This window comes from Topomyia yanbarensis, chromosome 1, assembly GCF_030247195.1.
Source record: "Topomyia yanbarensis strain Yona2022 chromosome 1, ASM3024719v1, whole genome shotgun sequence".
NCBI classification, from domain to species: Eukaryota; Metazoa; Arthropoda; class Insecta; order Diptera; family Culicidae; genus Topomyia; species Topomyia yanbarensis.
This window is the reverse complement of record NC_080670.1, coordinates 209,342,903-209,365,037: the sequence shown is the minus strand read 5'-3', so window position 1 is coordinate 209,365,037 and position 22,135 is coordinate 209,342,903. Positions and strand designations below refer to the sequence as shown.

The following is a 22,135-nucleotide window of genomic DNA, read 5'->3' as shown; positions in this document are numbered from 1 at the left end:
GTGAATCAATTTATAAACGTCTGAATTATTGTCCCTAATCGTCACTTTCCCTCTCATACCTTTCCGCCTATTTCTAATAGGGTTTAAGCGTTTAAATATATTAATCATAACTTTTCAAGCTAATTTAGCCTTTATAAGCGTTTTTAGGCCTTCAGGACTATGAGCTCGGATCTCTGAAACTTGAACTCTGTATTTGGAACTTTGGACTGTAGACTCGCGATTCTGGATTCGAGACTCTGTTTTCTGAACTCGGAGCTCTTTTTCATGTATATACAGGAAGAAGATCAAAAATCTTCAGACATCTAAAATTATCACTCAGGGAGTGGGATGTACACAAAAAGACTCGCCCAAATGCTAACCAGAGTGGTGTAAGTGAGCCTTGTGACTCGATTTCCCCGGGACCACTAGATGCGACTACTTCGAAGGGACTGCTGGCCCTACTACTGACGCCCCGACGATCCGCGAAACCAGCACTTCGTCTCACAACACTAATCTAGTCTCCGCCGATGGTCTTAGGATGCAGAGTTCCTCGGCGGTGGAAGTTGTCCCAAAACCCATTCTCCGACTCCTGTCTGAGTCTCCTCTACCGACCACCCGCTAGAAAGCCGAGGTCGGTCCAAGGACTCCGGTGGAGTCTTGCATCCTGTTTCCTGGCGCCCCGAATGCCGTTCTACGTCGTGGACTACTCAAAATAGTCCCCTGCCTTGGATCTAGTCTACTCTTACGAAGAGCCTTTCGGCAAAGCAATTTCTCCCGAACCGAATTTGTTGATTGGCAGCGGCTTCGAACTTTCTCGAGCCTAGAGCATTCGAAGACCACGTGTTCCGGTATCAGTTGCTCAATCACACCCTTCGAGTGAAGAGGTGACGAAGCATGTTCAAACAGAATCGCAGTCTTCAGTGCTACTTTGGGGATGCCGTGCAGACTGGAATCTTTCTTCACTCTCAGTCTTTTTGCCGTTGGTAGGAGCTCGTCGTTGACGACCTAATTGTCAGCAACATTTTCACTATCTGCATCGATGTGCGATTGAGTCCACCATCTGGTTGGGTCGTGCTTCGGGAAGGGGCCATCCATGTGTCCTCAGTTTGTCAGCGTACATGGGCTCGGGACTCTGAATTTGGAATTCGGGACCTGGGGATTCAGGACTTTAGACTAAACTGTTGACTCTGGTCTCAAGACACTGCACTTCAGATTTCTAGGCTTAGGACTCGGGTCTCCGGATTCTGGTATCGAAACTGAACAAAGATATCTGGACTCGAAACTCTGAGGTGACTCTGGACGTGGGATTCTGGATTCTAAACCTGGGTCTTTAGACTCGGGACTATAGACTCCGAACTCTAGTCTTAAAACTCTGAACTCTGGATTCGGGACTCCAGACCCTGATATCGAGGCTCTGGACTCGAGACTCCGGACTCTGGCTCAATACTCTGAACTCCGGACTCTAGACTTGGGTCTCTGGATTCGGGACTGTGGGCTAGGAGATTTGAATTCGGGACTCCGGAATCTAATCTCGAGTACTCTGGATCAGGATTCTGGTCTCTTTACATGTGATTCCGGAGAAACCACGGCTTTAGACTCGGGACTCTGGATTCCGGACTCTCTCAATACTATGAACTCCAGACTCGGAACTTTGGGAGAGTCCGAAGCTCCAAATCCAGAGTCCCGACTCTGGATTTGGGACGCGGGACTCTGATTTTTTTTTTGTTGGAGGAAACTTTGGCACTGCGACCACTATTCAGGTTATCTTTTATGGCTTGCCCGAATCCAATCTAGTTGGAAGCGAACTGTTTGTTGGTCTACATGTGTTGTCCCAACCGGGTAGTACATTATTAATGTAGCTAAGGATCCGCCTGGGAAAGGTATACCATACCTCGTGACCGCGGGACTCTGATCGCGAGAATCTGAACTCCAAACTTTGGTTTCGGAGCTCTGGACGTACTACCCTGGATTCGAAAATCTGGATCCGGTCCTCTGGACTTTGGACTCGGAACTCTGGTCTCGAGACTCTGAACGCCGAACTATGGACTCGGGCGATTATGGACCAGGTTGCTTAGACTCGGAACTCTTGATTCAAGACTCTGCACTTTGGATTTGGATCTTCGGACTCTGGAACTCCGAACTCTGGGCTCGGAACTTTGGGTTCGGGATTTAGGTCCCTGATTCTGAATTCTAGACTCGGGACTCTATATCCGAGGCACTGGATTCGAGACTCCCGACTCTTAACTCCGCCCTCTGGACTCCAGACTCTTGTTTTTTTTTGACGTGGGACTCTTGAGTGGGATTCTGTATTCTGATCGCAAGGCTCTAAACTCTGGACTCGGGACTTTGGGCTCGGAACTCGAGACTCTGGATTTGGAACTCCGGACTCTGATCTCGAGACTTTGAACTCCGAACTCTAGGCTCGGGATTCTGGTCTCTTGACGTGGAACTACCGAAATGGTATTGGACTTTAAACTAAGACTCGAGATTCTGAATTCGGTATTCTAGACTTGGGACTCTGAATTCGGTATTCTAGACTCGGGATTCTGGACTCGGAACTCCGGACTCTGGTCTCGAGACTCTGAACTCCGAACTTTGATTTCGGAACTCTGGACATGGTCCCCTGGACGTGAAAATCTGGATCCGGTCCTCTGGACTTTGGACTCGAAACGATGGTCTCGAGAATCTGAACGCCGAACTCTACACTCGGGACTCTGAACGTGAGACCCTGGATTATGGACCAGGCTGTTTAGACTCGGAACTCTTGATTCGAGACTCTGGACTCTTGGATTTGGAACTTCGGACTCTGGAATTCCGAACTCTGGACTCGGAACGTTGAATTCGGGATTTGCCCGTCTGAACATGGGACTCTGAATTCTAGACCAAGGACTTTATACTCAGGACACTATATTCGAGGCTCTGGAATCGGGCTCCGGACTCTAATCTCGAGACTCTTAACTCTAGACTCCGGACTCTTGTCTCTTGACGTGGGACTCTGAATACGGGATTCTGGAGCCGGGGCTCGAAATTCCGGACTCTGGTCTCAATACTCTGAACTCCAGACTCAAGAATTTGAGAGAGTCCGAAGATCCAAATCCAGAGTCCCGACTCTGGGTTCGAGACTCCGGACTCTAATCTCGAGACTCTGAACTCCGCACTCTGGATTCCAGACTCTTGTCTCTTAACGTGGGACTCTTGACATGGGATTCTTGATTCTGGTCTCAAGACTCCGAACTCTGTACTTAGGACTCGAGACTCTGGATTTGGGATTCCGGATTCTGATCCAGAGACCTTGAACTCCGAACTCTAGGCTCGGTACTCTGGTCTCTTGGCGTGGAGCTCCTGACATGGGATTCTGAACGTTAGACTTTAGACGCGGAACATTGGATTTTGGACCAGGGACTCAGCTCGAGTTCTGAGTTTAAAGTCCCTGGTCCAGAATCCAATGAATTCGATACTCTAGACTCTGGACTCGGGATTCTGGACTCCGGACTCTGGTCTCGAGACTCTGAGCTGCGAATTCCGATTTCGGAACTGTGGATGTGGTACTCTAGATTCGAGAATCTGGATCCGGTACCTGGATTTTGGATTCAAAACATTGGATTCTGGACTCAGGACTCCGAACTCTAGACTCTGGACTAAGGGACTTTTATCATTCATTTCTTCAACAAAGTTGTTTCTAATATCATTAGCAACCACTTTACTGAAGACATCAAATCTCTAAATAGTTTTTTGAAAAATTGATTCTTCATAATTACTTCAAGGAAGATTAATCGCCAAAATTGCAAATTGTGTCATAGAGCGAGAGGAAAGTCAATTTTGGAAAAATTTTGCGTCACGTATTTTATGAATGGTTCCTTAGAGGGATTTTACGAAGCATTATTCAGCAGTCCGACATTTATTCATCGCCGCTCGATTTTGAACCATGGACTCTGATCTGTTGACTCTGGAATTCTGAATCATTAATTGCCACAAATTTCTTTAATACAATCCACAAGTACGTCGCAAAATAATTTTAAACGTCTAGTTCTAGCTTATGCTCCCTTTCCCATATGTCGCAATATGTCAGAATTCGTAATGCCCTATTTCCCACCTCATCTCTAATAGCGTGAAATAATTTTTTGATCGTCCTCAACTTTTTGAAAGTCTCATTTCATCAAAGATCGTCCATTTGTTGACAACATAAAACATCGCCCATCATTCCACTCAGACCAAACAATGCGTATTTACCCTACATACTGCAGGTACTAGCTGATCATATCAAAACAGAACAAAAAAAAATCTAGTTTTTTCAGTAGCGTATCAGTTTGTAACCACCCGGAGTGAACTTGGCCATATACTCACTACTCTATCACTGATGTGATGTGATATTCGTAAAGGGGTATTGTTTGATGACATCTACACTCTGTAGAACAGACAATTTAATAAAAACGATCATTTATATATTATGTTATACCTGTTATATGAAGCTAAGACCGGAAGAGCAGGTAAGCAGCTATATAAATCGATAGAGAATTTTTCAGAATATAATTTTATTATTTAACGTCCAGAGAAAACAATTCCGTTACATATGCAAATCTTGCAACACTACCACTAACCACCCCTTTGTTAATCATATGGGAACGGGGCTTGCGGTGATTCATCATTATCCCACTCGGCTGACCAATTGACCGCACTATCTCCAACTAATCACCGGATCACCGCAATCTTACATCGTCCAAACAAATGTCATCTGTCTCAACCCTGTCATCGATTATCGCGCAGCAATAACTCATCCTTCATCGTCGCCGTCGTCGTCGTTACCCATTCGTTTCGTCCATCGTCATCTCAGAACCCATCAAATCCATCAGAACAAATCCACAATGCTGCAGGGCAGGACATTACGCCAACAACAACAACAACAACGACGACGACGACGACAGGAGGCAAACGGGCGAAGATACACAACCTCCAGGCCCCTCCAGGCGAATGGAAGCACTTCTAATTTTAGCCTTCCCTTCGCGTAACCAGTTATGGGGGGCTCAACGGCGCTGATGACCAGCGCGGAGTCAAGCAAACAACATTTTTCACACTGTCACCGAGATGCGCCACTATAATAGCTCATTCATAGCTGATGCATAATTATATTGGAGGGAAGTCGGTTCTAATGTCATACCATCACTCATTCCACCTGTGATGAGGTGGGATGGGGTTGGCGGAGGAGTAGATAGACCGTCGATCAATCACTGCTTCTGATAGGGACAGCCAATATAACAGCGGAACGTGTGGCTGTGAAGCAATCCAAGCACGATCCGTTTCTCAGCTGTGACTAGATAATTTTCTGTCGCGATATTTATGATCTTGAACCCGTTCTGATTGAAAATAAAAAAACAACAACAACTTCACTTACCTTTCAGTTTGGTGATCTCGATGGCGAACATGTTCAGCGACATCAGCTGCAGCAGCCGGTGCGAGGTGACGGCAATCGGCGAATGTTGGATCAGTGCCCGAAATTCCCGCAGCATCTGGATCGCACAGGGTGTGAACGATTCCATCCCTGTTTTGGTGATCAGTTTGCCCAGCACGTGCATAAAGCTGACGATGAAACGTTTGTTCAGTTCGATCGAATCCAACTGGCGGAGTTCTTCCTCCTCTTCCTCGCTACTTTCGCCGGCAGTGCGTCCGGCTAGCAGCGGATCCAGCGGAGCGGTCCGGTGAACCCGAGGACCACCCTCCGGATGGATCCAAGTTTCCCGGCGCAGGTGACCATCGAAGCGGTGCTCTTTCTCTTTCAACCGAGCTCGATTCTTTTCCTCCCGTTTGCGCTGGCTGCTCTCGTACTGTTGGTGAGTGTTCCGTTTAAGGGAAGTGTCCCCAAAGGGGGTCACATTTGAGAAGAGAAGAAAAAAAAAGCAAAGAAACAGATGTAATACAACTTTAATCGGTCGAAGTCGGTCAGGTGCGGATGGCATTCAACAAACACACGCTCCGGTACGTATTAGGAAATGACAAGTGTCATCATCATCTTGTCTAAATTTGTCTACCAGAAGTTAATAGAGTAGGTATTATTTTCAACTAGATGAGAAGGGACGGGATGGATGGATGATGGAGGGAGGCATTAGATGGATGGAAAATGGTTTTCATCCGACGATGGGAAACTCACCAAAAGCTTATGCTAGTTTTGTGTGTAATGTGGTGGCGGCATGTTGGAATTTCAAAGCAGATAAATAAGCGACACTCGGTTAGTAAAAGGTTACGCTAGCCTATTATCTATGGTTTCAGAATTGAATGTTAGTTTATTGTAGGATCGAGTCGAACAGTGGTTCCGCTGAGTGCGTCCGTTGTGGCCATAATTTTGATACAAAAAAAACTGTACAGCCTCCACATATTCACAGAACGAATGATCACTGAAGAAATAATAATCCTTTTAACGGCGACAATCTTCTATTTTATCGAACATGAACTTGTTTTAAGTGGATTATCACTGTGTAGAAATAATTGAAGATATTCTTTTAGAGTTCTAGATTTCCCAATGGCTATTACGTCCATCAAAATTCAGTTTATCTAATTTAACTTGACTGCCAACATAAACTTCTATCCAAATGAAAAGACAACTGATGATAAGAGGATGCCATCCTAAATCCAGTTGGAGCGTGTTGACGACAGCTACTCTCTGCGAAATTAAAAATTCATCGTTGTTGATCTGAAATCGCTCAGAGAGGTCGGTGCCATTTGTTCGAGTTTCTCTTTACGTGTGCAATGCTTGCTATAGTTGGAGATACGACCTGTCATTTGCGACCAAGCAACTCGTTATGCACTTTTCTATCACACCTTGAAAAATAAACCGTTCTAATCGTCAAGCGTCATTGTTTTTCCTTCGTATTGTGGCTTCATCCAAATAGAGATTCTCGATCAGGGTTTTCCACGACTTTTTTTGAGGGTTTTAGTTTATCATTCGCCATCTTCAACTGAAGATTTGTGGTAGCCGCCTTTTTCTGAGAAGATCTTTGCAAGAGATTCGAGTCGCACTTGAAGCTCTCAGCCGATTTTACATTCTAATATAATTTGCTGCACGAAGCAAGGTTTCCTCTTCTGGACTTTATTCTCCGCCGCTCATTTCAAAATTCGTATAACACTTCACAGAAAAGTGACCACATCCGCCGCACAAACGTTCCCACTATTCGAACATCGTCCAAAGCCAGTCAGTGCTACAGCGCTAAAAAACCTACAACCAAACCAATCACACTGAAAATCAGAATCGAACCTACCTTCTTCTTCGTCTCATTGAACAAATCCATCAAACTCTCACGCGCCGATTCGAACGGATTGGACGACATCAGACTGCGCATGTAGAAGTAGACGGCATCGATCTTACGTTTCTGTAACAAAACCGTACGATTAACCCAAATCAAAATCAACCAAACAGAACAAAAAAACCTACCGCATAAACCGAGAGCAGCGCCAACTGATTATAAGGCCTTCCGTTACTCGGTCGAATCTGCTGCGCCTTAACATACCACTGTTTCGCCTTGCGGAAATTCGTCGGTTCGTTCTGCGAAGAGCAAGTCTCCCGATAACGCGCCAAATCACCGAGAAAAAGAAACAACTTCTGAGCCGAAACGAGTGCGAGTCCGAATTTGCTACCCTTGGTATAGGTAGCCGCATTCGGACCGGTGAACTTCTCCAAGCTAAAGTTATAGTGACGCTCCAGCAGGGTTAGCAACTGTTCAAAAAACTGAGTACCATTTTCGATGATATCCAAAGCCTTCTCCCGGTAGTAGGCCCGATTATGCGGATCCGGATCTTCAACCAGCAGTTTTCGCATCTGTTCGATGATGTTGTAGTAGAGCAGCTTCCAAAAGTGGTTCTCCAGGTTGACATCCTGCGCGAAATGAATCTCCGAGAGGAGGAAAGATTCCAGCAGCTTCTGCAGATCGGTTCGTATTCGAACGTAGACGTCCCACTCACGGAAGAGATTGCCGCTTAGCAGGAGGTCTTGAAGTCGATTATCGGCCGCTTCCAGCTGATGGACCATGTCTTTGTTACGTAGTAGATGAGCTTTCGGGTTACTGGTGTCGTACCAAACAGGACGCTGGTTCGTTAATTGATTGCCGCTGGAAGCACGTTTCCGTTCGTTGTTTGTTCCAGAGTTTCCCAGCGCGTCCAAATTTTCAGGAGGATTATAGTTACGAGTTTGCGTCTGTGGCACCACAATCGGTTTATTCGGATTGTTTGGATCGAACAGCGTGCGAGCATTTCCGGTTTGATCAGCGTCCCTTGGACGGTCAACGACGGCTTCACCACCAACGGGAGGAATCTTCGGTGGAAGTACCAACACACCGGGACCTTTCTGAATCCCGATCTGCTCCTCAAACTGTTTCGTCATCTCCGCTATCTTAACATCCGTCTTTTCCGCCAAGCTAACATCATTCGAACCTCTCCAGTTAGTGGAATCATTCCGCTGCCACGATCCAACCCTTTCCATACTATTATCTCTACTATTGCTGTATCGATCGACGCCACCAATACCCTTCCGGTGTGCATACCGATGATCGCCCCGGTCATAGTATCTATCCTGGCTGTTGTCCCTGTACGGTTTCCCACTGCCAGCGCCTCGTCCTCCTCGACCGCCACCGCCAGTCACTCCCACCGCTCGATCCATGCTATTCTCGCGGCTCATATTGGATGATTGTGAGTTTCGACGGCTGCGACCGCTACTTCCGGCTCCGCCGCCGCCACCTTTCGGTGGATAGGGCACCTTAAAGTTTGCACCATCATCGTAGTAGTCGTTGCTCGAGCGGGAATTGCTGTCGTGGGGGGAAAGAAAAGGGAGATTGGATTAATGTTTACAACGAATTTTGTTTCGATGTGAAGTTCTAGTTTGAGATCGGACAAATCCAAACAGTTCTTCACATGAGGACATGGTTGGAGGAAAAAGTAGTCAACAACAGATGGAACTTACGGTAAACCTTTCAACTTTTTTCGGTTCCCATTTCTGCTTTCCACAAGGGTGTTTCGAATGCATTGCAAAATCAGATATAACAGGGATAACATCATCGTTAAAAAGTCAGGACCAAGACGATTATATGTTACCAAGGTGAAACAATTTTGGCAGGCGCGGTCGGTCAGATGAGCAGAATCTACCTGACTAATCCCAGTTCCCAGCTAAATTTATTTAAAAAAAAATATCGAAAGCCCTCTAACTTCTACAAAATTGTAGCAAATGGGATAGTTGAAGAAAAAACTGAGACAAATGCGCAACGTCATTGATCACAGCACCTCTGTCCTGTGAAGGTCGCAAGCTCAATGTTGTGCATACTTTTAGGCGTTTGCTTGCGAGTAGGCCCTTCCGAATCCAAAATGGTGTCTCTGCTTTTCTCTCGTAGAGATGATCGTGTCCAATTTTTTTTTTGAAAGCCTTTTCACCGTTATGACGGTGTACCTCTCACAGTTACTGATGGACATTGCGTCGTAGAGGTTGAAACGGAGAGGAAGAGGATCGTGAATATATCGCGGACTAACTGTTTATAGTTCGTGGTACACTAGATAGGGCAACAGCTTCTGTTGAATTCGTGAGACTGGTGCCAATATTTAGTCTTCTAAAACAGACTCTGTTTTTTATAGTAAGGTTAAAAAAGGTTCAAAAGCCTGGCCTGTAGTGTATTGGCACTGTGTGGGACTCACGACTCACGTTCGTGCCTAACCACTAAAAACATTTCTTACTTTTTACGCCCTTCTTCCCCACGGAACTACGTCATCGTATTACTTCGTGGGGGGGGGGGGGGTTTGTTGCGCTTTCGTCGCACCTCTTTCTGCTGCTCTATCTCGGAGCCTCGCTTGGTTCATGGAGTTGTACGACCTATGAGCTTTGATTTAACTCTCGATACCTTTCCTGCTTCTTGTCTCCATCCATTACGTCGCCGTTTATTTCTCATCCCTGTGGTGAGCCATTTAGGTGCTGATTCCCTGTGCCATTCAGCTTATGTTTCCGTGAGTCATTCAGCTCCTGGCCTTATCACGATCCGCTTGGATAGTGCTCAACGGTGAAGTCATCCTACTCCGACTGATAGTTCCCCGACGGAGGAATTTCCCCCGACACCGATACCCGCTTCCTTGAGCCATTTAGCTCCCAGCTTTATTGAGATCAATTCGGATATTATCCTACTCCGACTGAGAGTTCCCGGGCAACGGAATTTCTCTCGGTAGCGGTGTTTGCTTCGTGAGCCAATCAGCTCCCTTTTTCGCCACGATTCTGTCGGGTAGGCCACGTAGTCGACTCTACCCTACCGTGAATTCCCCGGCGGTAGATTGCTCTCGATACCGATGTACCTTTCTATGAGCCATTTAGCTCCCCGCTTCGTCTACTCGGCCTAGTCCCCGGCGGTGAACCTAGCCTAGTCAACGGGCCAGCCACTAGGTGCTGAGGTCCATCCAGCGATTCCGGGTGGAGCGTAGCTTCGGGTTCACTGGCACCCAAACGACCCTTTGCTAGTTATTCGACGCGGTCTACTCGGTCCAATCCTAGGCGGTAGATCTAGCCTACTCACGAGCTACCCGGTGGGGTGTCGAGGTCGGTCCGGCTATTCCTGGAAAGCCTGACGTATGGTTCGCTGGCGCCCCGACGACCCGAGCCCTGTGCTACATCGCGTACTACTCAACTGGTCCCCGTCGGTGAGTTTCCCGGCGGCGGAATTTCTCCCGAAACCCTATTTGTGGTTCCACTGCGGCGTTCTAACCAACGTCGTTACTTTGTTGGTCCCTTCGCCACTTCCTTTGCAGCTCGGAGAGTATACTCGTAACAACTTTGTTGACAGCGTCCCAGATATGCTCGTCGCGGCACATCTCTTCGACGATATTGTCCACTGTTATATCAGGCATACCCCTTCGGACTTCTTCGAATCTGGGGCATTCGAAGACCACGTGTTCCGGTGTCTCTTGCACGTTCACACACTCCGGGCAAAGGGGTGACGAAGCGTGTCCGAACCGATGTAGGTATTTCCGGAAGCATCCATGCCCGGACAAAAACTGCGTCAGATGGAAGTTCACCTCTCCATGCTTCCTATGTACCCAAGTAGACACATTTGGGATGAGTCGGTGGATCCACCTTCCTTTCTCCGTGTAATCCCACTCTTGCTGCCACTTAGCCAACGAGTCCGCTCGAACCAGTCTCCTTGCATTACGTTCATTTCTCCGCTGGTAGCATTCTACGTCCTCAGCCAGAGTGATGCAGATGGGAATCATCCCGGAAATTACGCATGCCGCCTCCGACGATATCGTTCTGTACGCACTCGCGCCACGAACAGCCATTGTCAATTTCATCCGGTTCCGCTTTAAGTTCAGCGCAGCAGCCCAGGCCGGTACGCCATATCTCAGGATTGAGGATGAGACACCCGCCAGGAGACGTCTCGTGCTGCCTCTTGCCCCTCCGTGATTCGGCATGATCCTAGCCAACGCGCTAGTTGTCCTCGCAGCCTTCTCACATACATAGTCGACATGGCAGTTGTAATTCAACCGATCGTTAACCATCACACCCAGGTGCTTCAGCGCGCGTATCGACGGAATGGATTGTTCCCCCGACGCTGATCTCGAGACGCTGGATTTGCTTACGGTTGCTAACCAGCACTACCTCAGTCTTGACTTCAGTCATCCAGGTTTCCACGATGCCTATTGTCTCTGCCGTCAGCATCTCCACCTCCTCAAGGGTCTCGCCCGTTATCGTCAGGACAACATCATCTGTAAAGCCGACGATCTCCACTCCCCTGGGCAGTTCCAATGTTAACACTCCGTTGTACATAATATTCCAGAGCGTTGGGCCGAGTATGGAGCCCTGAGGTACTCCCGCCGTTACCCTAATCGACCTCTGCTCCGTGTTCGTTTCGTAGACCAGTACTCGGTTCTGAAAGTAACTTTTTGAACGCGTTCTTCACGTCTATCGTTACCACGGTGCAGTAGCGATTACCCCTTCTCTTTTGCTTCAATGCTTTCTCCGCGTTCGCGATGACGATACGGATGGCGTCCACCGTCGATATTCCTTTCCGGAACCCGAACTGTCTCTGTGATAGTCCGTTCTCACTTTCAGCATAGTTCGTCAGCCTGTTGAGGATGACTCTTTCCAGGAGTTTACCGAGAGTATCCAGCAGGCATATAGGCCGATACGATGCTGGATCTCCTGGTGGTTTCCCTGGTTTTGGCAGTAATACCAGCTTCTGAATCTTCCATCTATCCGGGAAGTAGCCATCGTCCAGGCATTTCTGTATGACTATCCTGAACATGTCCGGAAACGCCAGGATCGCAGACTCTGTGTAAACAACAAAAAGCATCAAGGCTTTAGATTGTTTGTTAGTGTGTAAAGAGACCATAGGTGCGAGTTTCAGGCCGATAAAGATCCGATGCGCAAACTTCGAAAGGGCTCAAAAAATCTGGCGAGCTATAGGCAAGTCAGTTATCAGACCAAATGTGTGTTGATACGTTATGTTTAAACCAGCGAAAATGCCCATTTCTGACATTAGTAAACTTAGCTTAGAAGGTGTAACTGTATGCTTGTGATATATTCAAATCCTCCGTAGCATCCGGGTAGTGAATGATTTTGTTTTATCTTTCTTATTGCTTTTTTCAGTTATTCTCTTGGTTTGAAGTTTTGTAACCGTGAACAGAAGTCAGATCAAAATGTAGTTTTAGAAACATATTCAGGACTACTCGTAGGTCTAAAGCAGATATCTCCAAACGAAATGGAAATTAATACCACTCAGCTCCGCACCCTAGAGTCTACCAGGATAATTCGGCTAGTTATTAGGTATACTTTCGGTACAAAAATAAACCGCTGTACAGCATAGCTCTGTTCAGTTGTGACTGAGATAAAATGGCCCATCTAGATAAACGGCGCAACTTCAAACAGGCGAACAATATCGCTATCAATAGTCCCTTTACGGTGGAGTATCGCGTCTACATTCCTTCTCGCAATGTGGAGATCGATGGTGTAGTCAGCGATAAGGGTTTAATCGTCGATGTTGAGTTGCAGAACGAGGTTGGCTGCTTTAAGAACCCTGGCCTTTGGAGATTCGTTCAGAGCAGTTCTCCTGTTCCATGTCGGATGTCGGGCACTGATGGTTCGAATGAGGCGTTTCCTGCTTTCACAGTCTCGTTTGACAGTCCGGAAAGTGTGATACGGCGGTCCAGTACCGAGGATTTTTGGTTCTCTGCGGAAAAAGATAGGTGTGTTTCTGAGTTTGACTGGTCTGTTAATGGCTAGGTGATGGGAATTACAACAGTGTGATACTGGGAATATGAAGGCAGCTATGTTGAACCCCACTGCTTCAGCTCATTTCCCGATGGTACTTACTGCGGCTTGGAGCTTTATCCGTACTCGAGTGGTCGATGTTCCCACTACGACGATTATGACCTCGTCGGCGTAGACGAACATATTAGCTCCCCCCCCCCCCCACCCGGCAGAGATGCTAAGAGCGGGTTCATGACGGATCCCTTTGGGATACAACAGGGATCTGTGCTCACCCCATACGTTCTGGACTGTATTGTTGAGGTAGTCTTTAATGTAGTTCCCAAGGTTTCCGGTGACTCCCCAGCTAGCTAGTTGTCAGAGAACCTTCTCACGGTAGACTGTGTTGTACGCCTTGGCGATGTCCAATATTGTTATGTCGGCATGCAGATCGCCACCCTTGCGAAATGCGAATTGGTGCTGGTCAAGATGGGCGTTTTTTTTCGAGATAGGTCATGAGCCGTTTGTTGACCATCTGCTCCATAGTTTTCTCTACACAGGAGAGCAAGCTAACCGCTCGAAAGTCCCGCGGTACGGGGAGCGTTACCCTTCTCTGGTATGGGGATTACAAAACAAACATTCCAACAGCTTTCTTCTAGCCTCTGGTGGAGCATGCTGTAGCATAGGGTAGCCGACGTCATCTAGTCCCGCGGAGTTGCCGTGGGCTGTAGCGAGCGCCACCGGTAAATCTGTTCCGGAGAACGCTCTGTTGAAGTCTTGTACGGAGTCCGGTGCGGAGTATATGGGTGCTCTTCCATGTTTTCTGCATCATGCTAAAAAAAGTTGGAGGGAACGTAGCATCTGAGGATAACGAGCTGAAGTGTTCGCCGAGCTCTTCAGCAATTTCATGGGGATCGACTTTTGTAGTTCCGTTTACTGCGAGGGAGAAGCAGACTTGTCTTCTTTTCCCGCGGAGAGAGATCACTTTCCTCCAAAACTCGGTGGTGAAAACATCGGGAGATATCCCTTGGAGAAACGCCTTGCAGCTCTTAATCATCGGAGCCTCGAAGGCTTCGTGATCTACGAAACTTTTGCAGCCCTTCGTTTGTTCTTTCATGGGGTGCCTAGCGAGGGTCTTCTTCAGTATCAAGAGTGCTTTACAGTGGTCTTTGATGAGTTCCACCAGCGGGTGCTAATGCGGCCGTACGTTACTTGAATTTAAAATTTCCGATATCTGCGAGAATGTGCACCTTGAGATGATCTACTCTCGAAAGTCAAATAAGACGGTATAGGTTGGTTCAACAGCATTCACGACACCCGAACACCATTGAGAATGCCAGGGAAAAAGATTCTCCAAGTGTCGTTTATGACGGATTCCACCTCTCCATACTTCGACATGAATCCTTTAATATAATGCGTGCTAGTACGTGATGCCAAATCCTCCAGGCGAATTTCCGTCCGATCAAGGTCCAACAAAGTCGTGTTGCATGATGTTTTCCCCTACGATGCTTGTGAGTTAAGCAATTGAACTTTATTAGTACTACATGCCTTGTGTGATATAGTTGTATGTGTGACACTCCTGCAAGCACAAGTTCCATTTTCACCTTGATCAACTGTACCACCTCGCGCACTGTAGGTCTAAGACTAGTCTGCGATATCCTAAACTTGCTTGCGTTTGATTTTTTCATTATATCACATTTTAGCTGCTGTTTTATCTACCTCCAGTACTTCTGTTCGTTAAATATACTACATTGTCACCTTTCTAATAATAGTACTTTGACGTATAACCTACTATTGACTCTATTTAAATGCCATGTTCATCATAATACGTCAACTGTTGCTTGCTATTCACGTCCAAGATCACAACTCATTGGTCGTTGAAGTTCCAGTAAGCTTCGATAGCCCAAGTGACCGCTTGTGCCAAAAATCTTGTATGCAGATTTCATCTTCAGTGCCAGTAACTAATGCGTTGTCTATCTCCATGGTCATATAGTACAAATTTCTCTGCTTGATAGCTTCGCCAATGAAATTGCCAGCTTTCGTCAGCATGGCACAGAAAAACCAACCTCCGATCATAACTCGTATCGACCGATTAAAACGCTGTCATACATCTGGAAGCTTTTCGAGTAAGTTACGCGGTTTCGCGTCGATAAACGGGAACCGAATAGCTTGCTGTAAGATACACAATTTGACTGCCGCAATAGGCAAACAGATGAATGATTGCTTTGCCTTGCTCTCAACAGAAATTATGCTAGAAAAGAGCACCTTTGAAATTAAAGGACCTTCGTTTTTTTACAGTAGGTTGTTTTCTACCCGATTTATACATACGTCCCCAGGACTCAAAACTAAGCTTCCTTCTGTACAATGTTTACGTGAGCGACTCAATTTGCACTATTCAATTAGCCTCTAAGTCTGAAAAAGAGAATTTCGGATCTCTCATATCGATCCAATACGACATCGTCTGTCCATTTATGCAGAAAATTAATTTGTATAATCCTCGCCGTGCTAATTTCTTTAGATACTTTTGACTCGCCCACGAAAGACAAGTCCAATAATTCCATAACTGATCAATTCACGTCGGCTGCACTGGCTTCGGTATCTTCGACGAAAATGTACAGTACTGAGATGCCAGGCCCCAAATTAAAGGGCTTTAAAAAGTTAATTTAGTCAAATCGGTCACTATTCAGAATTGTTTCACCTTTCATATTTAAACGCCTTAAGAATTGATGGATTTTCGATATGCTTAAACAAGATTCCAACGAGAAACCAAAAACATACCTTCGATGTCTCCTTCGGTTCCTATTACTATTGCTGCTGTTGCTATTGGTGCTGCTAATGCTATTGACAGTCTTTTCCGGCATCACATCCCGATCCACATCGTCAGCCCAGTCCTAAAAAAAACAAATTACAAACGTCAACGATTTCCAACTATCTCCCTTGATATTGCTCTAACTCACCAATTTCCCGCAAACATTCCGGCCATCGTCATCCTCCAATCGACTACTACCACCACCATCCGAGTACTGCCGGTTGCGGGAAGCACCCTGCGTACGATACCCGGCACTAACAATTGCCACCGTCGTCGTCACCGCCACCACCGGTGGCGGCGGTGCCGAATAGTTATTCCACCGATCATTCGGATCGCAGCTTGAATTCCTACTGTTCGATCTGGGCGGCCGATCGTCAAAATTATCCTGCTCGCCACCGATATCCGAAGAACGGCTCCGAGGCCGCTGATAGTCAACTGGGGTACGGGCTCGATAGTCCTGTTGATATCCACCACCACCACCTCCCGGACCAATCTGTTGATAATTACCCGAGTATCTGTTTCTACCGCCGCCACCACCACCACCGCGCATTCCCGGCCGTGATCGAGGCGAAATTGGCAGCGTATGGGACCAGTTCGGTGGTGGATGAGCATTCGCCTGTTCGTTGCGAAGTGTTTCGAGGTAGTTCAGTGGCAGGCCATGATCCTGAAGAAATTTCATCTGCATCCGAGGCGGAAGAGTTTCGATATTTGCAGGCAACGGAGGTTTCTTGGGGTTTCCACGGCCACCGCCATAGCTGCTTGGTTCGACGCTGCGCGTGTCCCGCTCATTTCGCAGCCGATCCGACGGTCGGTTGTAATTCACGTTCGGCGGATTGGTGGACAGTACACGTGGTTCGGAGGCTTGCCGAAAACCGGGACCGTCTCCGCCACCACCGCGACGCTGATCGTAGTAGTCGTGCTTTTTGTTGCTACTTTTTTTGTTAACCGATCGCCAACCATCGTTCTGGCCCCAATCCGTGCGGTCCCGATCGCGGTCTCGTGATGAGGAAGCCGGTGGAGGTCCATCACCAATCGAATTGAGTGATCGGTTACTACCGGAATTTTCCGATTTCCGTAGCGGACCACTACCGGGGCTGTAAATGGTTTGCTGTTGCCGTTTGCCACCGCCGCCGGCGCCGCCACCACCTCCACGGCCGCCACGACCCGATGAGGCGGGGGCACTATTCATGGCCGGCTACGGCTACGCGCGAGGTACTCTGTGGAATGCACCGTTGGGAGTTGTGGTGATCTGAAAAAATAAATATTTATTAGTTGATGTTGATAGAGTGAAAATTGAACTTGATTTCAACATCTTTGCGATTTTTTTTTACAGCGAAAAAAGTTAGCACAACTTTCACAGCCTACTAAGCCCTTCACCGATTGTTCCTTTTTTATGCTGCTAACCAATGACGTATCCTACCGCTGCTGTTGTTCTTTCTTTTCGAATTCCTCACTCGCTCACAATCCCCACCTCATCATCCTTTCCAATGCTGATCATAGCAATCAGGTTAGGGTTCCAAGCATTTCACCCCGCAGACGACACTCACCTGTGCCAATCGAAGCCAGGGATCCAACTTCGCGATAACAACGGAACAGAACACCTAACAGATGATGATGATCCGGAAACGGGCAAATTCTAATTCGTCGTAACTCGTAAGCGGCCAGCAAACAAAAAAAAAACGATGTCAGAAATGGAGTATGTGTAATGTGTGGTGTGGGGAAGAAAATTTTTTCCTCCACCAATGCCTGGCTGCGCTCGGCTTCCGGACGAGCTTTCTGGTCTGGCCGTTGGTGTGTTTTGCAGACGACCGGCGTTAACCGTACGATGGTTATCTACGCGAAACCGTTGAAATTGATACACTTTTGTTGGGGGTAAAATTCGCAAAACAACTCCACGGCCGAAAAATAGTCGCTTCTTTTTTTCTTCGAGTGACAGTAAAAACTACACACCAACCGAAACGACGACGACGACGACGTCGGTTTGACAGTTCTTCCCGTTCGTTCGGCGAGCGATTGCACTCACACGCACACACCGGTATCGCGTTTTGAATATAAACACGTTTGTGGTGAATGAATAATCAGCTGTCAGGGTTGGAGTTATTGAACGGCGGACGGATATCGTTAATACACTGAACCACGAGGCGAGTTCGAAATCGAACGAGAAAATGATTCAATTTATAGTATTTTGGTTGATAAAATTAAATCTTCAAAAAAGTATGGATTGTAAACAGATTGAGTTCATACTTTTGTGGGTAACGGAATTTTTATGAATATAGTTGATAATAACACCTAGCTTTTCTTTTTTTACTCAAAATTCTTCATATTTTTATTAACACTGTCGGTGAAAGAATTTTATGGTTGTTTTGATTTTTGTACCTCTTTGAGGACCCATTCGTAATTTTTAAACCAGGTTTAACGCACCGTTAAACAAGGTTAAAAAATTAGGAGTGGTTTAAGAATTCGGTCCTTATATCGGTTATAAGAAATGAAGAACAAATTTTCAAAATCAAAAATGTATTGCGCACTTCCTAGTAACGTGGACTCCGCATTTTCAAAGTGCGAGTGATCAAACTGCTACTGAAAACTGCGAGCTGTAAATACACATATATTTCAAGTGATAGAGATGGTACTACTTTCTTTAGACAGATCAGTCGAACTAACCAATCTATGGAGAAGAATGTAATAAAAGAATAGTAAGTGCGGTTAGAATCCAGCTTTTAGTGCCACAAGCAATACAGTAACAAAATTATAGCTTTCGCCGTGGAATATTTAAAATCATCGGGAATATGAATATTATTGCATTGATTCAGTTATATCGAATAATTGGGTATAGATTCGCTAAGTATATTAATGTACTATCGTTTAGTTTCATTTTCATCAATTTCTATGCATTCATAAGTGAGATATTGGAAAACACAATTTGGTGCGCATCGAGTTCACGTTCATTTTCACCGATAGTGTAAATAGGCCTTAAGCTGAAAAAAGTGTTAGCCGATTCCAGAAGGAGGGTAGCTCTCTAGTTCCCAGTAATATCATTCGAAAGTGTGCATGAATTCCCAACAGAAGTGCTACTGTAATCAGTTGCTGCATTTGAGCTGAAAATACCGAACTGATTCCGAAAATGGTTTAACCAGATTGTGACCAGGAAGAAGAACATGTTAAGATTCAGGCCCGTGAGCAGAAAATTCTTAAGGGAGGGGTTTTGATTTCTCTGTTACTTGAATAAGGAAGGTATAGAAACTCTCAAACGTTAAAGTTTTTATCCGAGTCCCGGAGGGCTGACACCACCGCTCGCTGGCTCATGGTAGTGCCGGATGCTTACTGTAATGATTTGTAGTAAGCCAACCGACTAAACCTAAACTTCTTGTTCCGCCCAATCTTCATCCTTTCGGGGCAACCGTTTGGTATTACTGTAGGATGGATTGTGCTTTTGCTCTTTTCATTTTGCGTTAATCGTTTGCGTTCCTTGCATTGATGCTGTTTCTTGCAAATTCTCCAATCATCATGGTATAACTGACTAGCTGCAAATATTGTCACCTGCCGAGACGCGAACAGATCCAGAGATGGCGAACACAACGACTTCAAAATTCTTTACAACTATCTTCGCAGGGCTCCTTATCTTTGTTCCTAATTATCTACTAGCTGGTGCTGAGAGTTTCCCGGTGTCGGAATTTCTCCCGATTCCGATGTCCGTTTTCACAATTTAGTTCTCAGTCAATCTGGCGCAGAGATCACCTACGGCGAAGTTTCTCTAGAAAATGAAATCCAGACTTTTCTCGAGTTTGAGTAGAAGGTTCGTTAGCTGCTGTTAGCTCGCTGACCGACCTTTGCTGTGAAACCGATCTACTCACAATTGTTGTTAATATTGAAACATGTGGAGACTCTAGAATGATCAAACTCAAATGACATTGAATGTCCAAACAGCTCGAAGTATAAAACTTTTATTCAGGTAAAGCCCCGTAAACCAAAAAAAAAATCAGTACGAAATAGAGTTTGGCTTATAAGGAGCGATTTTATTTTGTCTTTTATATTGGATTATACGGAAGCCTACTCGCCAATTGTGAGATTAGTTACTTTGCGAACCGTGTTAGCTGTGTCCAATCAATACTGGTTGTTTGTCTATCAGATGGACGGCTTTTTGAAGAAGAATACTTTCAACGTTTCAATACAGGGGCCCCGCTTCAAAATGTTTGACCAAACTTTGAGACAATTTTTTAAACTTCAGCCGTTGTGTTGAATGAAAACGAAAACAGATGTTTGCGCTATCTGACTTGGACTTACTTGGAGTTTCCGACGAGAATTTACGGCACAAGTTAGATGGAAAAACTTAGGTGTATTATACATCATTGCGGTTATGTCTCTGACATTACCCACCAATCTTTTTTTTTTCTCATTTACCTCTCCCTGTACGTAGATGATATTCTGATAATCGAGCTGAATTTTAATGAAATACGGATTGTCACGACCGGCCTCTGGTAAAGGACTATATTTTCAAAGCGTTTTTGTGCGCAGCATAACATGGCTGACCAGTAATTAGCGGTCTGGGAAGGTGTATTGGTAGCCCGAGTGGTGGGAGAAAATGGTTACCAGTCAGAAATTCCCGTACCTTGTTTTGAAGATTGCCAGTTTCCTATTGCAGTAGTGAATGATTCGAAGAACCATGACAGGAATAGTTGATTAAAACTGCATTCTATTAGAAATTTTATTTAGCGGAGACGTAAATTCCCTCAGAAGGGCAAGTAGTGGATATAATTTAAAAAAAATCCCTAATTCCTGGCCATTTTATCGGTTGAGGGAAGAGTTAGCCCTCTATAATCTGAAATAGAGCAGGGGTAATTTCTGATTAATGTGGATTCAAGATGTATATAAAATAGCGCGCAACTCTGTTTCTGTTCCGGCCAAGCTTCCACAACGTATTCTTCAGTTTTGGCACAAATCTCGTCCTTATTCGTTTCTGCACCAGTTCATCTTGAATCTCGGCGCCATTCCAGAGTATTTCCCTCTTCCCCCAAAATAGGTTTACCTTCATTAATGCTTACTTTATTTTCAGATTTTACATTTTGGGGGCCCAACACCATTTGCAGGATTCTTTTAGGGGCTGATGATAAATGCTTCTTGAAATTAGTTACCGGATAATGGCATTTAGAACGTCGTGCTCCGACGATTTTTGCAATAAAAGAAGTATTTTATTCTTCATTTGATGATCCAATTAAGGGGAAGAAATATTATAGAATAGTTTGAAAGGTGCGATAACATTTTGCAGATAGGACCTATTGAATAAAATGTCCTGAAATATATTGTGTGAACGGAATCGATGAAGAGTGGTGAATATAAATGTCATCACTGCTCTTATCGATGAACATTCACCACTGAATAACAGATAATTTTCTGACGATGCATTTAAACTCGATTTAAGCTGAAAAAAGTAGTAGCCGATTTCAGATGATTGGAGGTTGGAGGAGTAGAAAGATTAATAGAATAAAAAAAGAAAAAGCCGTGGCGAAAACGTCTCAAGGCAAAAAGCAACCAGTGACCGGATCAGCCTTTTCTGAGCACTGTTTACATCACTACAGTTGGCTCACAAAGGATTGATTTGGACTCCAGGAACATTTTCTTCCGTTATTCGAGGAAGATAAGTTGATGTGGTTCATAATTATGGGTTTTCCAGCACTGAAGGTCAAGTAAATTAAGAGGAGAGACGTTAATAAACAACCAGTGGACACCCGGAATATCAAAACGAACATTTTAGGTAAGAGAATAGCCAAGGGCAGTGATGGTGTACGGATGGTACGTCAAACCGAAATACTGTATTTTCCCAATCAAACAGTTTACCACTTGCTGGAGGTTTGTCCATGTCGGCAGGTATTGCAAAGGGTGAAATGGAATGTGATAATTGAAGAGAGAAACACCGGAGACAATTGTCAAAAACAATCCCGTTGGACTAACTGCCGGAGGAATTGTGCCGCTTCAGACAGGAACGGCAGCAAACGAAAGAGAGGGAGAGACATCAGGCGAGAGATCGCTACAAGCCTATCCGTAATCCTGGAGCCATCCGTTATACTGGTACCATTCCAAAGAGCTCGCGATAATGGAAAAAGATACCCAAAAGAGCAACGACAGGAAAGAAAGCTAGAAGAATAGAAAACTATTGGGCC

At 45.6% G+C, this 22,135-nt stretch overlaps 1 protein-coding gene across 2 annotated transcripts in view; it reads right to left on the bottom strand.

Moving 5' to 3' along the window:
• LOC131690537 (uncharacterized) overlaps positions 1-17,954 on the bottom strand; it is a 191,751-nt gene extending 173,797 nt beyond the window's left edge. The window contains exons 1-7 of one of the 2 annotated variants that reach the window (XM_058976404.1): positions 17,528-17,954; positions 16,129-17,229; positions 15,950-16,062; positions 8,921-8,953; positions 7,400-8,765; positions 7,227-7,337; positions 5,369-5,798 (exon numbers count right to left, since the gene is read on the bottom strand). In XM_058976404.1, coding sequence (XP_058832387.1) covers positions 5,369-5,798; positions 7,227-7,337; positions 7,400-8,765; positions 8,921-8,953; positions 15,950-16,062; positions 16,129-17,169 — 3,094 coding nt within the window. In that variant the 5' untranslated portion in view covers positions 17,170-17,229; positions 17,528-17,954. The remainder of the gene's footprint in view (positions 1-5,368; positions 5,799-7,226; positions 7,338-7,399; positions 8,766-8,920; positions 8,954-15,949; positions 16,063-16,128; positions 17,230-17,527) is intronic. The other variant, XM_058976412.1, reaches the window with a different exon arrangement.
• Between the last annotated feature and the right edge of the window lie 4,181 nt (positions 17,955-22,135).